Genomic DNA, 25,545 nt, shown 5'->3' with positions numbered 1-25,545 from the left:
ATGAGTGTTAAGATGAATTGGGCCAAATCTGTTTGCTAAGACTACCTTTTCCTTTCTCCACGATTATTAGTAATAACTCAAAAGACAAATAATCTAAAGGTTAAAATACCTTTAATCCGTCAATGTGATGAAATATCCAGACTAGCAACTTAATGTACGCATACCGTCAGCTGCGCAGTTAATTTTTGGCCACACGTGTATTTGTAAAAAATGTATTTATGTGTTGTTTCTCGTGACGTATTTATAGACTTTTTGACGACCTCTTTGGAGTGATATTTATGTTCCCTCATCGCCTGAAGATGGCCCCACAGCTGGGCTGAAACCGGTCGCCGCTCATCGGTGATATTTGATCACATTGACGGATTAAAGGTATTTTAACCTCTAGATTAATTTAAATTTGTGATCAGGAGACAAAAAACAACAGAAATGAAGACAAATAATGATCAATAACAGAAGAGAGATCTGAATTCTAAAGGTGAAACCAACTTGTCTGGTTGTAAAACTTACTGTGAGTATGAGGAAAGAATCATCTCATTTAAGTTAATGGTTTACTCAGGTTTGATAAAAAAATAATACAATAAAGTATTAGATATTTATTTAATTTGTCTATTTTTTCATTATAGATTAAGATTTATTATCACTAAATCGCTTATTATTTTACAACTAATTATAGTAATAAATTGTATTAACAACTGAAAAACAATATATAACCCAAACCAAGACAGCCTAAGCATCGGCTTTCATCTGGTTGTCGGACAGTTGGATCTTCTCCCCGGGTTTGAATGCTGGCATGCCGAGGTAAGGGCACGAGGAACATCTGAACGCATCGCCCAAGTAGCACTGCAAAATTAGTTTTTTTTTATTATCAAATATTATAATTCGTAATACATTATTAGCTTTGACAAAAAATCCATTTTATTTAAGGTTGTTCAATAGTTCATGTAGTGAATTCAAGAGTAAAATCTTATTTTACACCTTTGGAATAATTCTTATGTGTTTAACATGGATTTGACATTTTATATTTGCAACCTGGTCTCAGGCGGCCGCCACACTAGAGCAGCTTCTAGCTGTTGGAAAAGGACGCAGCGAACTAAGAATGTTCATGGACATGGTTGTTTTTCTGTCGCAAGTGGTCGTGGTTGACAACTCCCCCTCAACCCCCCACCCCGTAAAAAATAATCCATCGACTAATAGTTAATATGAAATGTTGCAATAACATGCTATGATGGATAAATTGTTGCATATTTAAAGAATTTGTTGAAAAAACACATTTTACAGAGCATAAAAACAAAGCAGTAGGGCTTCCAGTAAGGTCAAATATATTGGTAATTAAAGGGTTGAACCAGAATGTTGTTTGGATTACAATGTTAAGTAACCACATGTTTTACTTACATTGCCACATGATGATGTCTTGGTCTCAGCTGGTTCTTTCTTTTCCCCTTCAGATGCCAATTCGTCTGCTAACCCACAGGAACAGTTCTTACAAGCCTTCCTCTTACCTGTCGTTCCACATACTGAAACAAACCACAAATGTCAATCATCTATCTATATATTTAATACGCGACATAAAACTTTGTGAACAATAAGGCTTTTTTGTTTTAAGATTTAACCCCACATATTATATACCAAAATGTTCGTCTAGGTGTGTAGATGTGCAAACTGGCTTTAAATTTTCGAAATATATATTTTGAAGGGCGTGGGCTGCCCTCAAAGTTCCTTCCATAAGGATAACATTGTGATTGATTTGAATGTTATTATATTCTGAAACAGATGTCAATACATAAGTAAAAGAAATCCCAGCTGTTTTGTTTGGTTTTGAAATGTAAACAGTTTGCATGTTTTTAAAAAATAATTAGAAACCCGGCAAAGAAATGTTTCCTATAGCACACGACGGGAGAAAAGTTTTACATTTTATTTTTGTTTAAACAAGGACCCGACGACAAAGAAATATTGCAGGTTGGAAACGGCGAGTCAAAATACGGCAAGCAATGCAATACGTAATGCGCCCAGACGAGGATCTGGAACAGTTAGTGGCAACGTGTACTTACAAAATTACACTGACAAATACAATAACTCAGCAGCATTCACTCGGCGAGATGGCATTAAAATGTCAGAAATGTGGTGTGCTACATTTTAAAGAAGAACAAAGAGGACGAGGCGAAGGATTTTCATCCTGCTCCAATAAAGGAAAAGTGAATCTACCACCATACCGAGAAAGCTATTATATCCAGAGCCTACCAAATGGAGCAAATCATTTGATCAGGAACTACAAAGAGAACATTAGATCGTACAACTCTGCACTCGCAATGGTCTGCACTCGAGCTAAAATTGAAGAACATAACGGTGGAGGGCCTTTCATGTATAAGGTGCACGACACAATTCATCTTCATCACTCTATTGGCACCTTTCAACTGTCAGAAGGGGAGCATCCCACATATGCCCAAATTTATATCTACGACGTCGAAACCGCTGTTCAAGAAAGAATGCTAAACAAAGCTAATGGCTCTTGCAGCACTGAACTCATGCACATTTTGACTAAACATTTGGTTGATATTAATCCATTCGCGCAAGTTTTCAGCATGATAAGCTCCGTCCTGCAAAATACTCCTACTGAACAGCAAAAAGAACTTAGAATGTATACAGCCAACGATCGAGCTGAAGACCAACGTCGATACAACGACATAACTTCTACGTTGCTACAATATATCCTAATTTATTCGTGCGAATTCGCACAGGTTCACCTAGTATATATTAAAACCTGACATAGTATTATATTTCACAGTTCTGAATCAACATCTTGACAGATTTGCATGATTTTTGTGTTGAAAGAAAGATAACTTTGTGAGGAAGCGAATATTGAAGCCATAATTATAGTTTAGAGTTACAGTTTTTTAGATATTGAGTTTTAATTTTTTTTTTTGTCTAGTAGCTGACGCTAACAATTTAAAGTCGTTTCAGTGCTGGTTTAATTAATAGCCAGTTTCAAACTGTCATTGAATTGTTGATGTTACAAATTATTTGTTTACAAAAATATAGATTGTCGGTGTTTGCCTACATGCTGTTTCACTTTACAATTTAGTTTTTTCCTACCATAAAGAACTTGCGTTATCTAGAAATGTTTAATTTTGAACTATACATCTCAAAAAATTGCGTAAAATCAAGTTTTGTCATAAATTTAATACATGTAAGTATAAGTTTATGCCATTTAAGTTTTAACTCATGTTTGGGAAATATTTTTTTCAACAAACTATCGCTTAATTGTTTAAGATATAAGAGGTTTACGTGTTTATACTTCTTTTTCTTTTTTATGTTTGAATGTGCGTATGAGAAACTTGGGCACTGACCAAAGAACCAAAAAACCTTATTGATGGGTTTGAGAATAGAGTACAGAGAAAATATACAGACCAGTTCAAGATAACTGAAGTTGAGATACAAAAGAACAGTGAGCTAAGAGAAATGTGAAAAGACCAATATATAGGGGTGCTTTCCAAAAGTAAAAGGCTTGGATGGGCAGGCTGTGGTGGAGAGAATAAATTAACTTATAAAAGTGTATTCCAATGAGTTCCACAAGAGAGACGACCACTTGGAAGACCAAGAATGAAGTGGAAAACCCAAGTAATGAATCAAATCTTCAGACTGAGATTTACATTAGAAGAAGCAGGGGATAGAAGAGAATGGGAGGTCTAAATCCTCTTAAGGTTTCAGTGGCCACTGAGGTAAGATAAGGTACAGTAAATTATAGTATGCAATGGAAGGTTAGGTGGTATGTAGCTTTTGAACTCAAAACCAGTGTCTGTAAATTTTGGCCGCCAATCTCACTTCAAGGCATTTCAAATCGACACAATTGCTGTTTTATTGTTACAAGTCAGGAGCCCCGTGCAACAATAGCCAGGCGCCGTCTCAAAAGGGTTGTTTGTCTTACGGGATTCTCCGAACTCACCAGTAATAGACAATAGACCATGTCAACGGACTACCTCAATAAGGGCTCCAGAACCTTCTACACTTCTCGCCGGTTTGTGAACAACGGATACTCGAACTCTCCACTCTAGAATGTTCTACGACAAACTTATATAAGGGACCGTCTTCCAGCACACGGCAGTTGAGTTGAGTTGAGCCTTCCGAGAATCGACGCAGCAAGCGCCCGTCGGTGTTAAGTAACCAGTGCTAGTGACAGTGAGAGTGACAGTGTAGTGACGGTGTAGAGACAGTGTAGTGACACTAGTGACAGTGTAGTGACAGTGTTGTAACAGAAGTAGTGATAAATCCTGTAGAGGCTAGCTGTAAGTAGAAACATTGTAAATTAGAATAGGCTTTAGCTAGGTTTAGATAGGGTTAGCTAGGTGTTAGGTAATTCTAATATCTGTAAATATAGAATAATTAGTGTAAATAAAATAGCTACTATAAAATCGCCAAGTTTTTATTGTAAAGAACCTGCTAAGCCCGCAACATTATTTTAAAATTATCAGATTTAAAATGCATATTGTAGAGGCCTATAATGGGATGAAAGAAATAGGTGGCCAGGTGACATTTTGTAAACAAGATGATTTATACCATTGAAACTGCCAGAATTTGTCTTTAGGCATCTAAACTAGCTGTTCTGAGTTTTATCAAATTTTAATTGACTACTTGATTCCTGTAGGTAGGGCCAATAAATCGTATTGTATTAGGTTATTTCCTTCATTGTGGAGTAATTGGTATGAAAATCTAGGGGCGTGCGATGCATTAATTTAATTAGGAAACATAGTGATATCAGTTACGATATAGATCAACTTTGAAAGATACAAAATTTACCAGTCTATCAGTCTTACTAGTTTAAAAGTATTAAATTACAATAGTAGAACTTTAAAAAATACCAAATTTAAATTTATCAGTATAAAACATCAGTCTTACTAATTAAATATCAAGTAACAATGTTTTTTTAGTCTCGTGTTATTTTTTATTATGATTTTGGGGTGACTTGTTTTGGCTGGATGTATACAGTAGTAAAACATGTCACACACTGCTTACACTTAACATAAACTTCCCATCATTTGTGATGTCAAAAAGAAATTATAAAACAATTAAAGCAATATTTACATGTAAATAATTAGTTAAATAAGAACGCCTTCGCAAAGGAAACACAACAACAACCATACGCTCCTGTACTGCACCCATTGCATTGACTTTCTGCAGGTGTTAGCGGCAATACTGATTCCCCCATGATTTGAATAGTTTTTTGATCACCACTGAATCAAATCGAATCGGAATTTTGATGCATTTTCTTTGGGTACTAAATTAGGCATCGACTTGGACCGGCTAAGTTATAACATGTATGAGCTTTTCAACAATATTGCCCTTGTAACAATATGTAATCTTCAGTGTCCAACAAAGTGGGTTATACCTATGATTTAATTGTCTTAAGAATATTTTACAAAGATTTCCATTAATAAAGTATATAATCTATATTTGAATATTTAATTCAAATATCACATAAAACTATATCGAACAGAATTTTTTTTCAAATCCCGCCAAATTACCAATGGATTTTATCTAAGTGATAGTGCCGCAACCCCTAGGTCTAGCCTGAAGTAATGCAAAAAACAATTACGGGCTCGTGCCTAGCATCCTAGGACAAAACAAAAACAAGAAAAACTTAAATATGAGATATTGAAATAAAACTAACATTATGATAACACTTATCACTTAGCATTCTAAGCAATGTTAATCTTAATTTTCAGAGACCTAGTAAGTGTATTATTTACATTTGTAACTATTATGCCAACATCATTGTTTTAAAAAGAATTTAAAAGCTTGATATATTTTGGGATGAAAATTTGAAATGTGTAACATTTTGATTGAAGTGGAAAGTAGTTATTTTTTAAGTATACTTTGATTTTGTATTGTTCAAATTGATTATTATGCTTGACATGTTTGGTTAAAAATAAAATATGATAAATATGAAAGTGTGTATGCTGGTCACAGCACTATGACCAAGTTGATGAATATAAATAATGCAAAAATTTAGCTAAAAGATCTAGCTTTGAATTACAAACTAAAACAACTATTTAAACAGAATATTAGGCCTAAATTGCAGTTCTAAGATGTAATAGTGTTCACTAATAAGTAATAATTTATAGAATTATATTGCTGGACACTATCATGAGATTTTTCATTATATTTTTTTTTTTCTTAAACTAGATTACAATTTATAGAACGATGTGGGTTTTTCATTACTAAGCTTGCTAAAAAAGAGTTACCGGTACTTCACTCTCATTTCCTATTTGATATTTTGTGCTTCATTATATAGGCCTAGTATTGTTTATACACACACCACAAAATTTAACAACTAATTTAACAGATCATATTTTAATTCAATCAACTATTCAGAATAAAACCCAACTTTTTATAAGTAAATTTTTTTCTTAACCTAACCTAACAAAAAATGTGCACACACATTTTACCCCCACTGAATCCATAGGTCTGTTAATCCGTTTAGGCTTTTCACGCTAAAATAAACTACCGGTTACCTTTAAGAGACGCAGGGTCTGGTTTCTTCAGATCTTCCTCGTCCAAGAGTTGGTCGTCATCGATGAGGTCATCTTCCACAGTGTCTTCCAGTTTCCAGACCGCAGCTACTGATGTTGGCACTGCCTTCTTGAATGATAACTGGCTTGAAGCTCCAACCTACAGCAGACATTCGGGGATGAGCTAATGCGGTAAAACAGAAGGATCTTCTGCTGTTTTTACACACAGCTAAATATTACCCACAATTAAGCACCAAGGGACTTGTACTTAAAGAATGAATGAATTGAAATATGTTTTTAAATCAGGACAAGTTAATCAATAACGTAAAGTGTCAATTATCTGAATACAATGGTGTAGCAGTGCATTCATGCCAGTTTGTTGATATTCCTCCAGTGAATTTTGTTCAGTTTTAAAGATATAATTAGCTTAGGTGCTATGTCTAAGAGCTCAATGCTTAAGAAACCCAAAGTTTCCAAACTTATTTTTGGATCAATAATTTGTCTTCATTTTGGCAACATACAGACTTCTGATTAAGATTACCTAGCCTCATCAGCCTAAGTTTGCCTCAGCATGATTAATTCAATTCAATTAAAATATCTTTATTCGTTTTTATGTACACTGTACAATAAATAGTGTCAAAATAATTACAATAAATAGTGTCAAAATAGTTCAACAGGATAAAAAACAGCAAAACATGAGGAATGGTTATAAAAACAACAAATACATTTTACAAATCTAGTAAGATAATTTCAACTATCATAGCGACTGAGGGAGGTGAAAAAATCGTCAAAAGAATAAATTGCTAAATTTATTAAAAACTCTTTCAATATTTTTTAAATTTGTTTGGATCTGTTTCTTTTTTAATATTTTTTGGAATAAATTTAAATTAAGGCTGGTTATACATTAGAAAGGGGAAAAGTTTTAAGTAGGTAGCATACATAATTGATTAAATAACACACAGTAATTATCATTTTTTTTATTATTATTTTACTTGAGGCTATACAAAAATTGTAATTAAATTAGTTTACAAAAGTTTTGAACACAGTTAGTCCCCAGCCTTACATTAAAAATAGAAGGATTGCTGAATGATAAGTTATCTAATTCAAAACTTTAAAGAGACAACAAATTATGCAAAAATATTCTCCTATAGGCTAAATGAGATACAAGACACTCTCTAAAATGAAAACTATACTTCTCTTTTTAAAAATTAGATCATGGAATCAAAATTTATTTAATCTGTAAATTTTACTGTTGAAAACTGATTTTGAATTGTAGCCAAAGTGGCATTCTTACCTCATATTTAGGTTTTTTGCTCACAACTTCAACCACTTTGAATGGTTCAGAACCCTTCAAGGAAGATGTTATTTCTGACTTTTCCTCGCCTGTCAAATCAACATCTAACAACTTTGTTTCGATCCAGCCACAAACTTTTAATGAAGACAAGATTTCAGTTTCGGTCCTGCAACAATGTATGCTACATTTAGTGGAGAGCAACAAAATTAAGCTAATATAAAGAGTATTATATTGCACAAAGTTGTTAGTTTTTAGATATTGCAAGAAATTGGTGTCTTTATTACTACTGTTGAAATTTAATTTTATTGAAGAAATAACTCAGAAACAAATGGAAAATTGATAACGTGTCAAAAAATTTCATAAAAAATCTGTGAACTATCTTACTTATCTTTTCTCAGACTAATAACATTTTTCTTGGATCTCAATTTTTTATACCTTATCCTGGCTTCTAGGGGGGGCAACTACCCCCCCCCCCCCCGGCCCCTTTCTGGGTACGCCCATTTAAGAGTAAAAAATAAAACTGGATTTGTTAATCAAGAAAGTATTCAAAGGTATCTAATTGATTATGTAACGTACCTGTGCCCCTTTTGTACAACAGTACGAAAAACAAAAGAGCCAGAAGGTTTCAAAAGTCTGAGAACCTCCCCAAGTATCTGAATCGAATGGATGTATGTGTACGGCTTTCCTACATTAGACAAGACTATGTCAAACGTTGAATCGCTATAGTTTGCTGAAACAAGAAAAACTAAGTTAATAACCTATATAAAAATAACCAATATAGACTGTGAAACATCAAAACAACATCTTTAATGTCCGGGATTGAGGCTTACTCTAACTCCTAAAAATTCAAATGGTCCTTCCAACCATTGAAATTGGTCAATTTACCATCTTTGATTATCAACACGTATGGGTGTCATATTGTACTTTGAAGAACCAACAACAGCCTCCAGCAATAGAGAAAGGACCAGACCCAAGTTCAGTAAGAGTTTAAAGATTAACCAAGAAAAAAGCTTTTTCCAAGCACCAAGGAATCTGAATATCCTAAGGAGAATTCAACCGTACCAGGTACTTTATACACAAAAATTGACCTTTGAACAATAAACCATAATCAGGCCTATTATTGACAAGGGCATGGTTTTGGAGATTGTTGTTTGTATTTGTTATTAGGATTACTTTGAATATATTTAGATTGTGCATTCAAGACAATGGAAAAACTGTGTTGTTTAATGGAAAAAGCAGGAAATAATTTAAGGTCCACATTTTACATGAATCATAGTATAAGTTAGACATGATTATTATTTATGATGTTGCCATCAGTTGGCTAAACGTGACAATATAAGCTAAGTCTCTAAAATAGATAATGCCTTCTACAGTGTGTATAGATACAGTGACTCTTGAGTGTGCAGTTAACTCCCACAAACGTGGGAGGATGGATGGATCTGATCTTAAATGTATGTGGTGCAGAATTTTTCATTAGTAGGCCTAAACTTGTTTAATTTAGGGGTCTTACCAACTTGGGTCATAAATATTTTTATGGCGTATTATGCATTAACTTATTACGTTGCTGTTACGTACCTACCTAAGTTAACTACCTTTTTCAAATTTTACTTATTGCTTATTATTAGCCTAATAAGCTTTAAACCTACGCCAGAGTTTCCAAACTTTTTTACTTAAAGGCTACACTGAACATTTTTAGAGGAAGGTGGGCAAGCAATGGAAAACAATCAGCTGATTTTACTTTGCTTTCAATCAGTCCTCCATTTTTCCCTACCCCATACCCACTTGACTTACTAGTTTCGATTGGTCGTTCATTCCTTCCTTGAAGTAATTGGTGTCAGCTGTGCAATAAACAATCGAGTGGTTTGTAAAATAACAAATTATAAACAGTAGTATACGATATCTATAGCCTACTCCCAGTACGGCAATGGAAAAAGTGTTCACAGCCTAGGTGACTGAAATCCCTTACCGCCCAACAGATATGTTGGATGGCCTTGACCGTAAAGCTGATTTTAGCGAATTTCCCATATAGGGAATAAGCTATTACCGTAGTACTCATGGTAAGACCTGGACCCAGGACCCATTTACTTTTTGGTTTTGAGGTCCCTAGAGGCCAAAAACACCATCCGTTCAAATTCATATATATATATTTTTTTATATACATATATGTGTCCGTTAGCACGATAACTCGAACAAAAATGATCCAATTTTGATGAAATTTGGTACAAACGTGTAAACCTACGTTTATTCTAACGAGTTTGCGAACCAGCATGATTGGACCATGGGAACGGGGGTTTATAGGGGGTTTTATGGGGTAAAAATAGGTTTTTCTCATTTTGACCCTGAAAACAAAAAATTTTGCAATTTCTTTTTAAACCGTTTTGTAGAGCTTAAAAAAGAAATAATTTAGTATATTGAAGCACTGTTGTATGCTTAACGGTCACGGAGAAAATTAAAAAAATAGTGTAATTTAACCCTCCAAGTGTCCATAGTTTAGGCCTTAATGTCCACCTATTTTTGGCGCATTTGCAAGGTTTTATTAAAACGGATCTGAGAAGCTTAAAACAATGTTAATTCTAATGTTCTATATACCATTTTGTTTGGAAAATCATGGGCTTCAATATTATATATAAAACATAAGGAACATTTAAAAAAAAAAAATTTTTAGGTAAAAAAAATATAATTTCGAAAATTTTCAAAAAAAAATAAGTTCGCGCTCAATGAAATTGTATAAATTATAGGCCTATAAATATTTGAAAATAGCCACTTTGTTCTAAATTTTACGAGGATTACAAATATATAATAATATAAGGAAGTAGATTTGCAAATAAATAAGTTATGGGCAAAAAACTGATTTCAGTACATAGCGTTTAGCTAAGAATGCATAGCCTAACCATAGCTAGGAATCTGGCTGATAATTTACATCAATATCACTACCTACTTCTTCAGGATCATCAACCAGCACTTCAAAACCACTTAAATCTTCTTATAATGCACCACGTATATCACTACTTTTGATTTTTAACACTAAAACAATGATAAACGTAATAAAACACATCAGTCATCGGTCCGGGGGAACCTAGCTGTTTACAAATACACGCACGTCAGCTGTCTGCTACAATATTTTCGGAACTAAAATGAATAGCGCTTAGAGACAGACCTCTGGAGAAAGCTTAGAATATTACGGAAAGAACGATACCTAACTCGATCCAGTTCAATCCGATTCAGTCAGTCATAGAGCCTTCGCCGTAAACGATGTCTGCGTGTCGAAAAATCGACAAGTAACACTACACAAAGTGTGCTGCTTGTCGAATTTTCGTCAAGTAACACTGGGAGGGTTAAAATTACCATGTTATTCTTACTAGAGGATGTCCAGTAGTCGAAAACTCAACCAAAAATATGTAAATGAAATTAAATGAAAAAATAATAAATGAAAGAAAAATTCTTTATTTATTCAGGCAAAGTTAGGGTACATGGCCGTTTCTTACACTATGTAATGTACCTTAATAACCCCACACTGTAAATAAAACATGTGATAGGCCTAGGAATTTGTTTTGATTTTCTGTTTATATTTTGTTGTTATTTTGTCACCATCATGGCAACCCATAACTCCCATGTTATTTTTCTTAAGTTTTCAAATTCATTTTGGTGCTTATTTTTTAGCCTATTTTATTTGGGATTCTGCACATCTACAGGAAAATATCTTTCCAACAATACACGTAGTTTTTCCCTGCGATTCACACAAGCTGAGAAAAAAGGTTTTAAAGAAACATGCTTGCCTATTAATATATAGATAGATAGATGGAGAAAATGAAAACTGTTGTAGTTTTCTTGTTTATGGATATATAGGCCTATTGATAAAATTTGGCAAATTTATTTATTTCATCCTATACTATTGACGTATGGCCAAAAAACACTTTTTACCTTCCCCGTAGCAGCAAACCTAAGCACTCATTAAATCTAATGTTACCGGTATTTAAATTTGTTAATAAATATGTCTTATTTATGGAAATATTTGAGTATAAAAATATAATCAGACAAGTTGAAATTCGCTTAGTCAGCAGGTTTGCTTTGGCGGGGGTATTTTTTTTATATAGGTCCTAATAATAATAATAATATAACAACACTATATAATAACAAACGCATGCAGGAACAAATTTTTTTGCGGAGTCTGCGAATGAACTAGGCTAAGTTAAAAAGGCCTAGGCCTACTTGCGAGATAGTCCGTCCACAGCCTGGCGACTCCCATAGCAGAGACCAGCAGGTGTAGCGCACCGCCTGTTTTACATTCCCGAGAACAATTGGATGTACATCGGATGGCGTGGAACGTAGTTATGGTGATTTTCCATCATGAGAGATGTTCCCAATAACTTAGCTGCTGCACTCTAAAGGCAAAACTGGGTTCCAACTTACCAAGACCAGCCAATACACTCTGTTTTAACACGTTGGCTACTGCAACAGTACGAAATTTTTCATTCATATGGACCAGCAACGCACATATGCGACGGCCAGTTTCAACTCATAGACTGCAGTCGCATACATGCGACGGTTAGTCACATTAAAATAGTCTGCCGTCGCATATTTGCGTCGGGGTTCTAATGCTATTAAAATGCTTATATCTTTGTAACGGTCTATTTAAAGGCACTGAATTCCCTGTAGTGGTCTACAGAGATGTCTGACGTACAACTGCGTCGCTTAGTCTGTGGATATAATGATTGGTGACGTCATAATGATAGTTGAAAAAACTGGTCTTTACTTTTCTGCATCACTGTATGTAGGCCTATGTATGCTGCATTATCCTATGTAGCTTTTATATTTGATCAGTTATAAACTGTTTTGAATAATCTGTTCTGTTAACTTACTTTCACCTCGAAGCACAAACAAAATTGAACTGTCGCATGATCTATTTCAAGAAAACTATGATAATTTTCACTGTTGTCTTTACTGTAAACAGGGCGTCACAAATAAGCGACATTACAAAAGGTTATAAAAAAAACAAAAAAAAAAAAAAAAAGCTGAATGAATTATTTACAAACACGATTGTAGCATATTAGGCTACTATGTAAATAATCACTGTTTTACAGGTTTTCGCTCGTGGTCTGTGTGTACTGATAACCAAGTGACAGCCGGTCTATGCGCAAGATTCAAAGGGATACCTCGGTCTGTGGCAATGACCGTGGCGTCGAATGTATGCGAAGCTCAGTAGCGAACGTGTTAAAAGGCGTGTATAGTCGTCCATTGCTTTTGCACAAAGGGAATTTCGATGAATATATTCATCTGCAGTGCGGTAAGGGTTAATTTTTGTAAACATACTTATGTCAACATGCGCAAGCTGGTTTTACGCATGTGATACAAACTGTAGCCTAACTTACATAAAGTTAATTAAGTTAGTGTGACCTAGGCCTAGCAAATCTTCAAATGAAAACATTGATACTGTTGAAAAGTTTTGATTGATATTGTTTGTAAATACAATAGGGCCAGATATTGGTTTTGCCATTTCAAAGACTAGAAAGTAGATAGGCCTACTTACCTAGTGTCAATCTATCAATATTTTCTAGCTGAACATTTCCAACTTTAACGTGATTTTTCTTTATATTGTCAATAATCTCCTCCAGATTACCTTCACCGTCTTGCCAAATCAGTAGTGCTTTTTCTCCAACTAATTCGCTGGAAAATAATTGACTCGTAGTCATTGTGCAATTTGGTACCTTAGCCTTAACCACTGAATGAATGAGAATGACTGACTGACTGACAATCTATTTTGACAACACAATTGAAACAGACAGTAGCCACTCGTAGGCAGGCCACGCCGCACTCGCAGTCTGCTCTGATCTGCTTCTACTACTAACTACTAAGCAGTGCTTAGCCATTGAGTATACATGTATACCCAATGGTTTAGTTCAGTACATTTCTTTCTTAATTGCATATCAGCTTGCTTCACTTTTTGTCTGCTATCGTGTATGAACGCATGAATTTATTTGGTAACATTTGTTTCTTCATCATTTGGAATGTATGATAGTCCCTTGACCATAGCCACGGCCACCTTTAAGTCAAGGCCGCGGCCTGGTGGAATTGGCAACGTTGCTAGTAGCATAGATTAAACATACTCCTGTATGTTTAATCTTTGCTAGTAGTTGTTCAGCGCCTGACGTCCCATAGATAACATGGCAGACAGGTGACACCGGATCATTCGCGTATTGTTCATTTAAATTTATGAATATAAATTAATTAAAAGGTTGAAAATAAAACATATAGAATTGAAACCCAAAACAATATAAATTGAAAATATATTTCTGTACATTTAAAATGGAGTCAATATTTTCATAGCCCAGTAACCTAAGTGTTAAGTGTCGTATTCTTAAAAATTACGCAAATGCCATTAGCTGCCTCCAAACAAAACATCTGTAACAACACATCTTGCGACGTTGCCCCTTCGAAGGACGCGGCCTGGAGTTAAAGGTGGCCGAGTTGTGGTCGCGGGTGCCCGGCGACGGCGATACGAGCGGTGGGGTACAGTTCGGCCAAAGTTTCTGTGCGCGCGACCAGATCTGGTTGGGTCTAGGCGAGGGGGTTAGTGGAGGTAATATTGTGAAAACATTAGTGTCTTACTACTCACTCGCCCCTACCCCATAGACCTGCCAATAACCGGTGTATGTTTTTTTTTTTAGTTCGGCTAGTAGCAAACCTTCCGCGCGCACATAAGTTTTGGCCCAACTGTACCCCACCACTCGTATCGCCGTTGCCGGGCAACCGCTACCACAAAGGGTATAAGAAGATCTAATGTAAATATGAAGAGTACAGTGTAAGAAAATCCCCATGAAGATGCCACACTGAGCGGAGATTGAGTAGTTCGACAATCCACAAGACCTAAAAAATACAAAACAACAACACAAAATTGACAAAATGGTCCTAAATAAATAAGTTGTATAGCTTTGAGTTCAGTATCCAATAGTCAATGATGATAGTCATTAATTAGTTTTATTTTTGTGTAGTCTTGCGTTACTTAACATATAAATAATATAGGTTAATTTACCTCAACACAATTTACGTCATTGTGGCTCCTTTACCTCCTCTGGAGTGGATTATGATCGTTACGGCGACAATATCACCTTCTTCATATCCTCGTCAAGAACATCAACTAATTATCACTGTTATCGAGGTCGTCAAAACATTTACCACGAACACACGAACTAACATTGTTTAAAAGCGGAACAAAAAAAAAATATTTAACTACGACTGTGGCCACAGATTTGCACTGCACGATTGACATGTCCGGGCAGTCCGCATTTATAGAAAACCAATTTTGGTAAACTTGGTATTTACAGAACAACGCACAAAATAGCTGTTTATTACTAAAGATTATCTTCACCCTCCTTAACAAAAAAGATTGGCTTTTAACTCAATGTTTTATCGTCTCTTAAATACCCCACTGTCTCAGAAAAATCATAATTAAGGAGTAAAATACATAAAAGACGTGGCAAAGTATAAAGGGTATGTGAGACTAAAATCGTAGACAATATGTTGACAAAATCTTTAAAAAGAAATAACGAAAAGAAAATAACTAAAATAGAACCGATCAAAGAAAATAAAAAACATCGATAAGCACTATCCCAAACCATATAAAGGCATCAAGCAAACGTTTTAGAAAATTTTGAATTAATGGTTCTATTTGAAGTAAAAAAACCAAATTAAAAATATTCTTTGAAATCTTAAAAGTAAATTAAAATCCATGCCTTCGTCCTAAACTAAGATTTTTACTTTCTCCCCATCCTATACCATAGTATAGTAAGTATTGTTTTCGTCAAAATTTTCGAGTTTTAGTTTTGGGTGAATATATCCGTTTTAGGAGTGGTTTTAGGTCCCTATGAACCTAAAAAGTGGGTTTCGTATGCGCACGTGTGTGTGTGTGGATGTGTACATAGCTACAGGCCACATCTGTTGTCCTATTTTGATGGAATTTGGTTTGGTAAGTATATACACTAATCAGTGTTTTTTTTTATATTTTTAATGGTAATTTTCCCATATAAACCCATAAAATAAAGGGAAAATAAGATTTTCTCGAAAATGGAATCTCTCGATCAATTTAAATAAAAATTTAGTATATAGTCCTTTAAATTCTTAACAAAATTGTGGAAATGCCATTTCCATAAAAATAAAAAACTCCAGAGCCACTGGGGCGGAGCCCTTTTGACGGATCTGCACCAAACTTCACACAAACCATCCTTGAATAATGCTTAATAATGCCTGAAAGTTTCATTACAATCCGTCGAGCGGTTTCGGAGTACATAAAGGACAAACAAACAAACAAACATAGATTAGATTTTATCATTGACTATATAGTCAATGATTTTATATAGATACTGAGTGAGTGAGCACGAATGAGTGAGATGAGTGAGATCGAGATGAGAATGAGATTGAGAATTGAGTTTGAGACGAGAAGTGAGCATTGAAGTGAGCGTACTGGCTGGACTGTACTGAGCTTAGCCTCCTACCTACTCCACTCCACTCCTCACCACAACAGTCCTCACTCCTCCCTCAGTAGTCAGTACGTCCGTATTAAAAAATTGCAGCTGAAATAAAAATCGTGCAGTCAGTACTACTACTCCTCCTCAGTCCGTTCAGTCCTCATCATCATCACATCATCCATCATCCTGAACTCAACTCGTTCATAGTTCATACTGTTCATAGCATTAAACTTGTTGACCAATTGTTTTGTTTTAAGAACTTTTAAATTATCGAGACAGCATTAAGCAGCAATCGTGTATAATTACAATATTTAACATGATTAAGTAATATTTCTAATTCGAAGAAATCGCGTTTATCGGTAAGTTTACTGAAAAGTGTCTTTCAAATTTTGTTTATATTAGGCCTATATTCGCCATTGTTAAGGTGATTATCTAATGGCGAATTGCTTGTTGAATGTTTATCAGGTATTTTAACTCTAGGTTATTGTTCAGTTTCTTTTCCCCAAATCCTGAAAACATTTTTAAAGCCTACAGCATCTTGTAAGGTAGGCTAGTCGAACTTAGAATTTGTCTCACAATTAGGCCTAGAGACTAGGCTAAGTTAAACCATTTTGTTATGGTCAGGGAGGACTCAGGTTTTCCCTAGGCTAGGCCTATGTACAGTAAGTTATCTTAGTGCAGTCATGTTAATGGACACAAAAAACATAATTGAATGCTTGAATTTGATTGCTATAGGGCTAACCCATAGGCCTAGCGTTTCATTTAGCAAAAACAAACCCGTTGAAAGTTAAACAAATCAAATCAAAGTTCTGTTAATGTAAAAGCAATCCCTATTAGGCCTAGGCTAAGCCTGTAGCCTTTGTGACTTGCCAGAAGCTTACCAAAGTTAAGTTAGAACCTACTGTTCCTGTAAAGAAAAAAGAAGATCTTTACTTGTGTATTTTGGTAAGGAAATACAACTACTTTACTTCCTTACCTAATTGATCATTCCATCAAATAAAATCACCTCACACCTTTATGTAATACAATTTAGGTATTCCATACAGGTGTGAGTATAACAAAAAGTTGCCCCCTGGTGGGGTTTTAATGAAATTTAATTTAATTTAATTGAACTACTGAGGACAAAATCAATTACAGAGCAGTGCGCAGTGGAATTAAAGATGTTAAGTGGGCCCTGTAATTAAATATCCCAGAAGTCCGATTTATGGACCGTGAGAGGTCTGATATGTTGTCCTCCTTCACACCTTCTTCAGCTTAATTCTAACACTTCTTAAAACTAATAGATGTGTTTATTTGAACACTCCATGAATTGAAATGTGCTACTCTGATGAAAGATTGTGACGTGAATTGACACTTTGTAAAACTGTAAAATTGCAAATAATAATATTGAAATATTGATTGAAAGTATTTATGAAACTGTTTGTTCAGGAAATATTTATCAAAGGTATGACTTCAAGATGTTTATATGTATGGATTCGGTTAAGCCGATTACTCATAAATTCACCAACTTGATATTAAATATTATGAACTGAACTCATAAATATTGCACTGTCAAAATATATTTACAAAATGTGATCATCAACACTCATTGTGTATACTTTGTATAATTCTTTCAGTTAAGCCATTTACCTCTTAAATTTACCAGTTTTATACTAATAATACTAGCTGAAACACAGGTGAATGAAAAGATGGATTTTTGTAAAAATTCTGTATAATGAGTTGAAAATATGAACTGTGATACAATAATTAATAAAATGAGCTGTGACACAAATATTAACTATAAACAATGTAATAACCTTTTGTGCACAATTTAGCAATATTTTGAAAGAGAGAGTGAGAGAGTTGATTGTAAGTTAAGCTCGGTGGTTTGCCACATTTTAAAACTACTAAGTCTCGGGATGACCTAGCCTTGACAACTTTATTTATTTATTTTAGGCCATCAGACTCCCCAAAGATGTTCATATGTATATCAACTGGCCAGTTTACAATTCAATGCAACAGGGAACATTACGTAGTCTTGTGATCTACATCACTCCATTGTTGATTAATGCAACGGGGCCAATCGACTACTGAGTCGATTAATTGATAACTTTTACTTAGTATTTAATGTTTATGAATTTAATGGGAGTCTATCCTCATGACCCTTCATCAACCCTAGCCTTCGACCGAGCACTCTGTACCCCCATTTACGTTATACAATCAAACTCTCACTATAAAAAAATGTAACACTCTGTTCAAAATTATTACCTTACATGAAATACAAAACGTTATAAATAATAATACTGATGATGATAGAATTTGACCTTTGCATAGAACACAAAATAATAATATCACAGATAATCATTGTTCTTAAAATTAATAGACCATTTCAATTTCATTTAATAAATAATTTTCAATTGACTATAATTACTAATGTAACTTAAATTCTTTGCATGACATGATAAAATTCAATTAAATATTTTTCATCCTGAATTGTGACCATGTGCTCAAGGTGTACCAAATGAAACATGAAATATTCAAACCAACCAGGACACGATTATAACTTGTAAAACTAGTGGAACATGTGAAAAAATGGCAGATTGGCAGGACTACGTTAATACTAAAACACAAATAACACAATACATTTACTTACGTACACATGTCAACACATTCACATTCATTCCGACGAAGATTCACGCGTACCGAACATTTAAAAACTGACTCGTGGTAATTTTGACTTTTGTCTGACCGAGCGGAATATCACGACACGGTTTTTTTTTGGGGTAGGACTTATTAATTCTTGTTTTTTCGAGCTGGCGTTTAATGATTCAATTGAAAATACCGTCACGACGACCCGCGATTCGCTAGAAACTGACATTTGCTATCGATATGATGCATGTACGAATTTTCATCACGAACGCGAACAATCAAATCCGGCATCTCAACTGTCTCGACTTAATACTAATAAAACACACCCCCAAATGCAATTCGGCGAAATTTTGACAATTGCGATCATTTGATGCACGTACAATTTTTGCCCGAACGCGAATTTCCGAGCTACGAATGAAGATATTAATAAATTCGTCCTACACCAGCGACAAAACGCGACTTCACATGTTGACTACGCGATTACTGAGCCACAAGTGACGAGGACGAGACGCTTTGCACACGGCCCGGTTCCCAACGGTCGTTGTATCCTTCCGCGTTACGTCATGTTGGACTGACTTGTCCATTGCCTGTCGCGGATTTTAAATCTTTTGATTTAAAAATCGGCACATTCCACAGAGACCCTACGATATAACTTATCATCGGATGAAGCATTAACACATTCACTGCGGGCGTATCCGATTGGATACGGGCTGAGCAGTGTTCAGGTGCTGCCGTAACCGGTCGGATACGCTCAGCAATGCCTTTCGTACTTAAGATCTTTGTACATCTACTTATTTGCTCTAGCGTCGGTCAAAGGCAGACCTATACCACTTTAGCATGTAGGCTAGTGGGTGACTTGCTTTTTGTTGTGTTGTAGGTTGGTAGTAAAATTTCCCCATAAAATCCCCGTCTGGTAAACTTAAAAATAACTTGTTGTCCCGTCTTTCTCCCCTGCAATTTTGGCAATACAATGGGACCAGCAACGTTCCAAGCAGTGCTGCTATCTGTGGGTGTTTGGCAAACTACGTCGACTCTTGTAATAAAGCAGGACATCACCGCACGTTGTTAGCTATTTGTTATAGGCCCTACTGAAATTTGAAACCCAATCACCTGGCAATCGGGTTTGTTCGACGCTGCGGGCTGCCCCGCACTGGTTTGAAAACTAATAATATTTGTCTTAACTGGATTAAGAAGGAAATTAACTTATTAAAATTAACAAAATGATTTAACACTGCTACATTGAAAATTGCCTTAAGTTCAATTTCATCATTTGATTTTGCAGTGGTTTTCAAATTAGTATCATCCGCATATAGACAAAGATCACTCAAGTCACTGAGTTGGGGAAAGCTCTAAAGTAACAAATTAATAATAAAGGGGCTAAGATGGATCCCTGAGGCACTCAAAATTTCAATGAATTTTATGGTTTTTGTTGTTTTGGTGAATTATTTCTACAAACTGTTTTCTGTTGGAAAGGTAAGACTTCAGTAACTTTAATGCATTGTTCTTTATTCCTAATTTTCTTAGCTTTGAAAGTATAAGGTTACGTGATATCAAATCAAAGGCTTTAACTTAAATACACAACACACTCTTTCCAATGAGATGTGAATGGTCGAAATCGGTTAACAAATGGCGGAGGAGTTCAAAGGACAAATTTTGTGTTGGCGTATTAATTATATAGATCATACTTTAATATTTACTTGAAGTTATTTTCTCTGCTTTTTATTCTCCCGTATAGTGATTTTTGATAACGTGTAGCCTACAGTAAGAACAAAATCGCCTATTACTGTGATAAGCATGGGAAAGGAATGCCTTAAACACATTAAGCCCTAAATTCCTATAAAGATCTGTTGAGCCAACCAGTTTCAAATGTCAGGGCGGTTAAAACCAATCTCTATTTTTGCTGGGGCAGATACATTTGATATGAAATGCATTTTATAGGGTACAGATCTGGTCTATACGAGTGAGTAGTTGAAGGAGTTTCTACCGTAAATAACATTTATATTTTATAGATTGTGAAAATGTCCAATTTGCAATATCCAAGCATCTTTGGTTGGAGATAGTAGCAGTAAATATCTATTTATGGTCATATTTTATGATACATACAATTTGTTTGTATAGGGGAAATATTAACTTCTTCCAATAAGACAGAGTAGAGAAATCTACTATATTGTATTAATTGACCTAAAAATAAACATTAAAACAATATTTGTTTGTATGGAAAACATGCCATTAATTTAATGCATTAGTAAGAAACACAAAGAGTTATACTATTCCATTGTCTAATAGTAAGTAATAAATTATTCAACAGTTCTCACATTGTTGTAGCAATGGCAACATTGTTAGCTTACTTTCATGAATCGGTACGCTTCATGAAACAACAAAAAAACCATGAAAAACAAAAAACCAGTTGTTATTTACCAAATTATATTGCACTGAAATAAAATGTTAGCATTATCTGTAGGACTTTTCTAAAATTTCTAAAAAATAATCAAAACCCAAAGTTGTAGTAGTAGAAGTAGGCTATAGTATAGGCTTAATGATTAAAAATTTATTTCACACAATTTGACTCGATTAAAATATTTTAACATTGGTAAAAGAAAACGCTTCAAATGCTGTTTTAAAAATAATCCCTTCACTGATTCTTTTCCATACAGGGTGTTTTTTTTTAAACTTGCATCTTTATTTATTAAAAACCACAATAGATAGAAATATGCAGTTTGCGGGAATCATCTATTGACGTAGGGGGCCCAATTGTTTTGAATTCAACGTTACATTCACATTCCCCCCCTTCCCCCAACTTAATTTTTTTAAACAGCAAGGTACCCCTTGTGACATATCAAATAAAAGAGCATGAAAAAAGAGAATGTTTGATGAAAAAAAATTTTAAATCGGTTCATAAATTTGCGAGATATTTCCCCCCCCCCTCCTCCCCGGAACTTAATTTTTTTTAATCGCAAGATACCCCTTGTGACATATCAAATGAAAGAGCATGAAAAAAGAAAATGTTTGGTGAAATTTATTTTTCATTTGATATGTCACAAGGGGGGGTACCTTGCTATTAAAAAAAAGTTATGGGTAGGGGAAAAGGGGGGGGATTATCTCACAAATTCATGAGCCGATTATCAATTTTTTTTTCACCAAACATTTTCTTTTTTCATTTGATATGTAGGGGTACCTTGCTATTTAAAAAAATAAGTTGGGGGGGGGAATGTGAATGTAACGTTGAATTCAAAAAAATTGTGCCCCCTACGTCAATAGATGATTCCCGCAAACTGAATATTTCTATCTATTGTGGTTTTTACATAAATAAAGATGCAAGTTTTTTAAAGAACACCCTGTATATAAAATCCAATGTATGTTTGTTGTTTGTCTGTCATTTGTCTTTTATGCGTTACCAAACTGGCCATCTGATCGGGAGGAAACTTTCTGAAGTTTTCCTAAACACTTACGGGAATTTTTCTGCCCCATTCCCATTCTGAATTCCCTCTCATTTTTGAACTGGAGCTCTGCCCCAGCGGCTCTGGAATTTCCCAGGTTTACCTTATCTTATGGGTATTCATATTTTAAAAGAATCAATGCTTTTTGACAGCTGTTTCAAATAACAAACCAATAAGTTGGGTTCTATGGTTCTATGAAGTGCAATAGCATTAAAAATTTACTGCAAAGCACTGGTACAACAGTTAGACCGAAAAAATATTCCCTCCGCAGCAAACCTGCAGGCTAAGTGAATTTCCATTTGTCTGATTTGATTTTCAATTAAATTTATTTCAATAACATTAGGTTTAACGAGTACCTAGGTTTGCTGCCTACAGGGAGGGCAATAAACTGTGTTTTTTAATAAAACATTAATAAGTTAGCTTATAAATAAATATATTTGCCAATTTTGGTCAAAATACACCCATCTAACAACAAGCAAACTACAACAATGTATTTATTCTCTATGAGAATAACATGGGAATTTTCAATTTACAATTTTCTCCGTAACTAATAACCATACAAAAACACTTTCTTCAATATACTAAATTATTTGTTTTTTTTAAGCTCTTCAAAATGGTGTGGAAAGAAATTGAGAAATTTTATGTTTTGAGAGTCAAAAACAAGAAAAACCAATTTTTACCCCATAAATCATCCCATAAAACCCTGTTCCCATGGTCCGATCCTGATTCACGTAGCTTTACACGTTTGTACCAAATTTCATCGAAATCGGATACGATTATTTAAAGTACTTTAAAGAACTTATTTAAAGTATGTCCAAGCAAGGCTGAGGGGCAACAGCTAGTGTAAAATAAAATCTAGGCGAATTCTGTTAAAAACTCAAAGAAAACAAAGTAGCTATTACAAAGGATACGAAGTCCCGGTTAGCTAATGTGCTTGAGTGAGGACTTTGAAAACACATGTTTCAGTTGCATCAGATACAGTAGAGTCCCGCAAACTCGGCACTCGATAACCCGGCAGTCTGGATAACTCGGCCATCACCTGGCTCAGAGAATTAGTGATTTTTTGAGTCCCAGTTAAATATGAACTCAAGCCAGCTCAAGTCAAATCATTCGAAACTCATACCAAGGATTTTTTGTAGGCTACTATATCTGATGACTTAATACTGACTTTTAATATAAATTAAAAAGGGTGGTTAAAAAGCTAAAAAAACTGTATTGTTCTCATTTTTGACCCTAGTTCCCGATAACCCGGCATTTCACAAACTCTGCACCCTTCCAGTCTACATTACGCCAAGTTTGCAGGACTCTACTGTAGCTGTCTCTATTATTGTAAAGTATTAAAACTTGTTGTTGTTGCAGGTTACTTTGACCTTATCTTTTAAAGCCAACTAACCATCGATAACATGGAGGCTATGGATGCTGGAGATGCAGAAAATTTGAGTATAAATTTTGGAGATGATGTTGGGGATGAATTGAAGTTGGAAGATGTAGAGTACGATACAAGAAGTGAAGTGACTTCATCTTCAAGTGGAAGCGAGTCATCCCAGCCCAGCATCAGTTCAGTCAGCACCAGCTCATCATTGGACCACAAAAGAAGACACAAACGCAGTCATTCAAGAGAGAAAAAAAGCCCTTCAGTTGAGCCAAAGCGTCCAAAGTCTCGAGAAAAGTCATCTAAATCTTATGATTATTTTACCAAACTAAATTATCTGTTTCGGGATGCTCGCTTCTTTGTTATTAAAAGTAACAATGCTGAAAATGTGGCACTATCAAAAGCAAAGGGAGTGTGGTCAACATTGCCTCAAAATGAAACCAAGTTGAATACAGCTTTCAAAGAGTCTAGAAATGTACTGCTCATATTTTCAGTCAAAGAGAGTGGTAAATTTGCAGGGTTTGCAAGACTTTGCAGTGAGTCTAGGAGAGATGTGGCTCCCATATCATGGGTTCTTCCTCCTGGTTTGTCTGCTAAAGCACTTGGAGGTGTTTTCAAAGTTGATTGGATCTGTAGAAAAGAATTGCCTTTCAACTCTACAATGCACCTTTACAACCCTTGGAATGAAGGGAAACCTGTCAAGATTGGCCGAGATGGGCAAGAGATTGAACCGAGAGTAGCAGAAGAGTTGTGTAGACTGTTTCCTGAAGATGAAGGCATAGAACTCACTCCTATTCTACGCAAGTCCAAAGAAGCAGCGAAGAATGTTCGTCCACGTAGTTCAAGGTACAGACGTGAAGGTTACGGTAGATCGAGTCCACGTTTCTCCTCTAGATCCGCACCTTACCCCAGCTGGAGAGGGAGGGGTAACTCTTTCAGTAGAGGTCCTCGAGGGAAATTCTTTTCTAGTGGTAGAAGCCGTGTGAGTAGCAGCGGAGCTGTCTATAAAGGTTCATCACCTCGCCATCGTGATAGATTATCATTGTGGTTTAGTGGTTCAAGAGATGAAAGAGGAAGATCATATGGAGGAGTAGCTGCTGCAGCTGAGGCGTATGTGGCTGATTATATGAGAAGTCTTCATCAACTGCACCCGATGACTTATGCTGCTCCACCCGGAGTATTCTCGTCATCGTCATCGTATGACGGTATACCTCCTCCCCCTCGCTACTATGATGGGCTCCCTCTGCCTCCTGAGTATCCAGCCTCTTCAAGAAGCAACGGATATTCTGACAAACGCTCTTACGACCGCTCCGTCGATGAGTTCCTTTGGCGAACCAGTGAACGTCCAAGAGATCGAGACAGAGATAGTCACCGCTACCGTGATCGTCGATAAAGAAGACTGTTTTTTATTACTTGCTTCTAGATGCACCATAAGCTGTTATTTTACCATTGAATTTGAAATCTGTGTTTTAACTCCATTCCATAGATATAATTTTTAAATCCGATTGGTGCAGTATTATTGGCTTTGAACAGATTTTTTAGCGTAGTATTCTAGTTGAGCAGTGAAGCTACATATTTTGTATATTACAATTTGCAAGGAACTAATTGGTTTTCTTTTTATGTTCTTAGTGAAAATATATGTTGATTTACAATATTGAAAGGACTTAATTAAATGCAAAATCTGTGTTATCTACATAATATGCACAATGGACAATATCCCAATCCCTGTGTGTGTGTTTGTGCAGGACTTAGTTTACCCTGTCAGTTCCTCTTATGGACAATTCTGTCTGGTTAAAATTAGGCCAGGTGATCTCTAATGGTTGTTCACGGACTGTGATATTAATTGTTA

The 25,545-nt window shown here is 35.3% G+C and overlaps 2 protein-coding genes across 2 annotated transcripts; one reads left to right on the top strand and one right to left on the bottom strand.

The window, feature by feature from the left end:
- Positions 1–578: 578 nt before the first annotated feature.
- On the bottom strand, positions 579–13,511 carry LOC129003223 (anamorsin homolog). Its single transcript, XM_054431514.1, has 6 exons — positions 13,325–13,511; positions 8,374–8,527; positions 7,798–7,963; positions 6,507–6,663; positions 1,393–1,514; positions 579–840 (listed from the first exon to the last, which is right to left on the bottom strand). The coding sequence occupies exons 1-6, from the start codon at positions 13,485–13,487 to the stop codon at positions 727–729; spliced, it is 876 nt and encodes a 291-aa protein (XP_054287489.1). The 5' UTR covers positions 13,488–13,511; the 3' UTR covers positions 579–726.
- Positions 13,512–16,455: 2,944 nt separating this feature from the next.
- LOC129002733 (YTH domain-containing protein 1-like) lies at positions 16,456–25,350 on the top strand. Its single transcript, XM_054430755.1, has 2 exons — positions 16,456–16,618; positions 23,684–25,350. The coding sequence occupies exon 2, from the start codon at positions 23,728–23,730 to the stop codon at positions 25,087–25,089; it is 1,362 nt and encodes a 453-aa protein (XP_054286730.1). The 5' UTR covers positions 16,456–16,618; positions 23,684–23,727; the 3' UTR covers positions 25,090–25,350.
- The last annotated feature ends 195 nt before the right edge of the window (positions 25,351–25,545 follow it).

Source organism: Macrosteles quadrilineatus, unplaced genomic scaffold, assembly GCF_028750875.1.
Source record: "Macrosteles quadrilineatus isolate MER2022 unplaced genomic scaffold, UCM_ALF_1.0 Scaffold_9__3_contigs__length_116548681, whole genome shotgun sequence".
In the NCBI taxonomy this organism is placed as follows: Eukaryota; Metazoa; Arthropoda; class Insecta; order Hemiptera; family Cicadellidae; genus Macrosteles; species Macrosteles quadrilineatus.
The sequence above is the reverse complement of the archived record's forward strand: the minus strand, read 5'-3'. Positions and strand labels throughout refer to the sequence as shown.

Excerpts from the sequence above, each read along its gene's own strand:
- LOC129002733 (XM_054430755.1), top strand. The coding sequence starts at position 23,728 with ATGGAGGCTATGGATGCTGGAGATGCAGAAAATTTGAGTATAAATTTT.
- LOC129003223 (XM_054431514.1), bottom strand. The coding sequence starts at position 13,487 with ATGACTACGAGTCAATTATTTTCCAGCGAATTAGTTGGAGAAAAAGCA. Across the intron at positions 8,528-13,324 it reads TATTGATAGATTGACACTAG|CAAACTATAGCGATTCAACG; the intron begins GTAAGTAGGCCT and ends TTCTTGTTTCAG. Across the intron at positions 1,515-6,506 it reads AGACCCTGCGTCTCTTAAAG|TATGTGGAACGACAGGTAAG; the intron begins GTAACCGGTAGT and ends GGTTTGTTTCAG.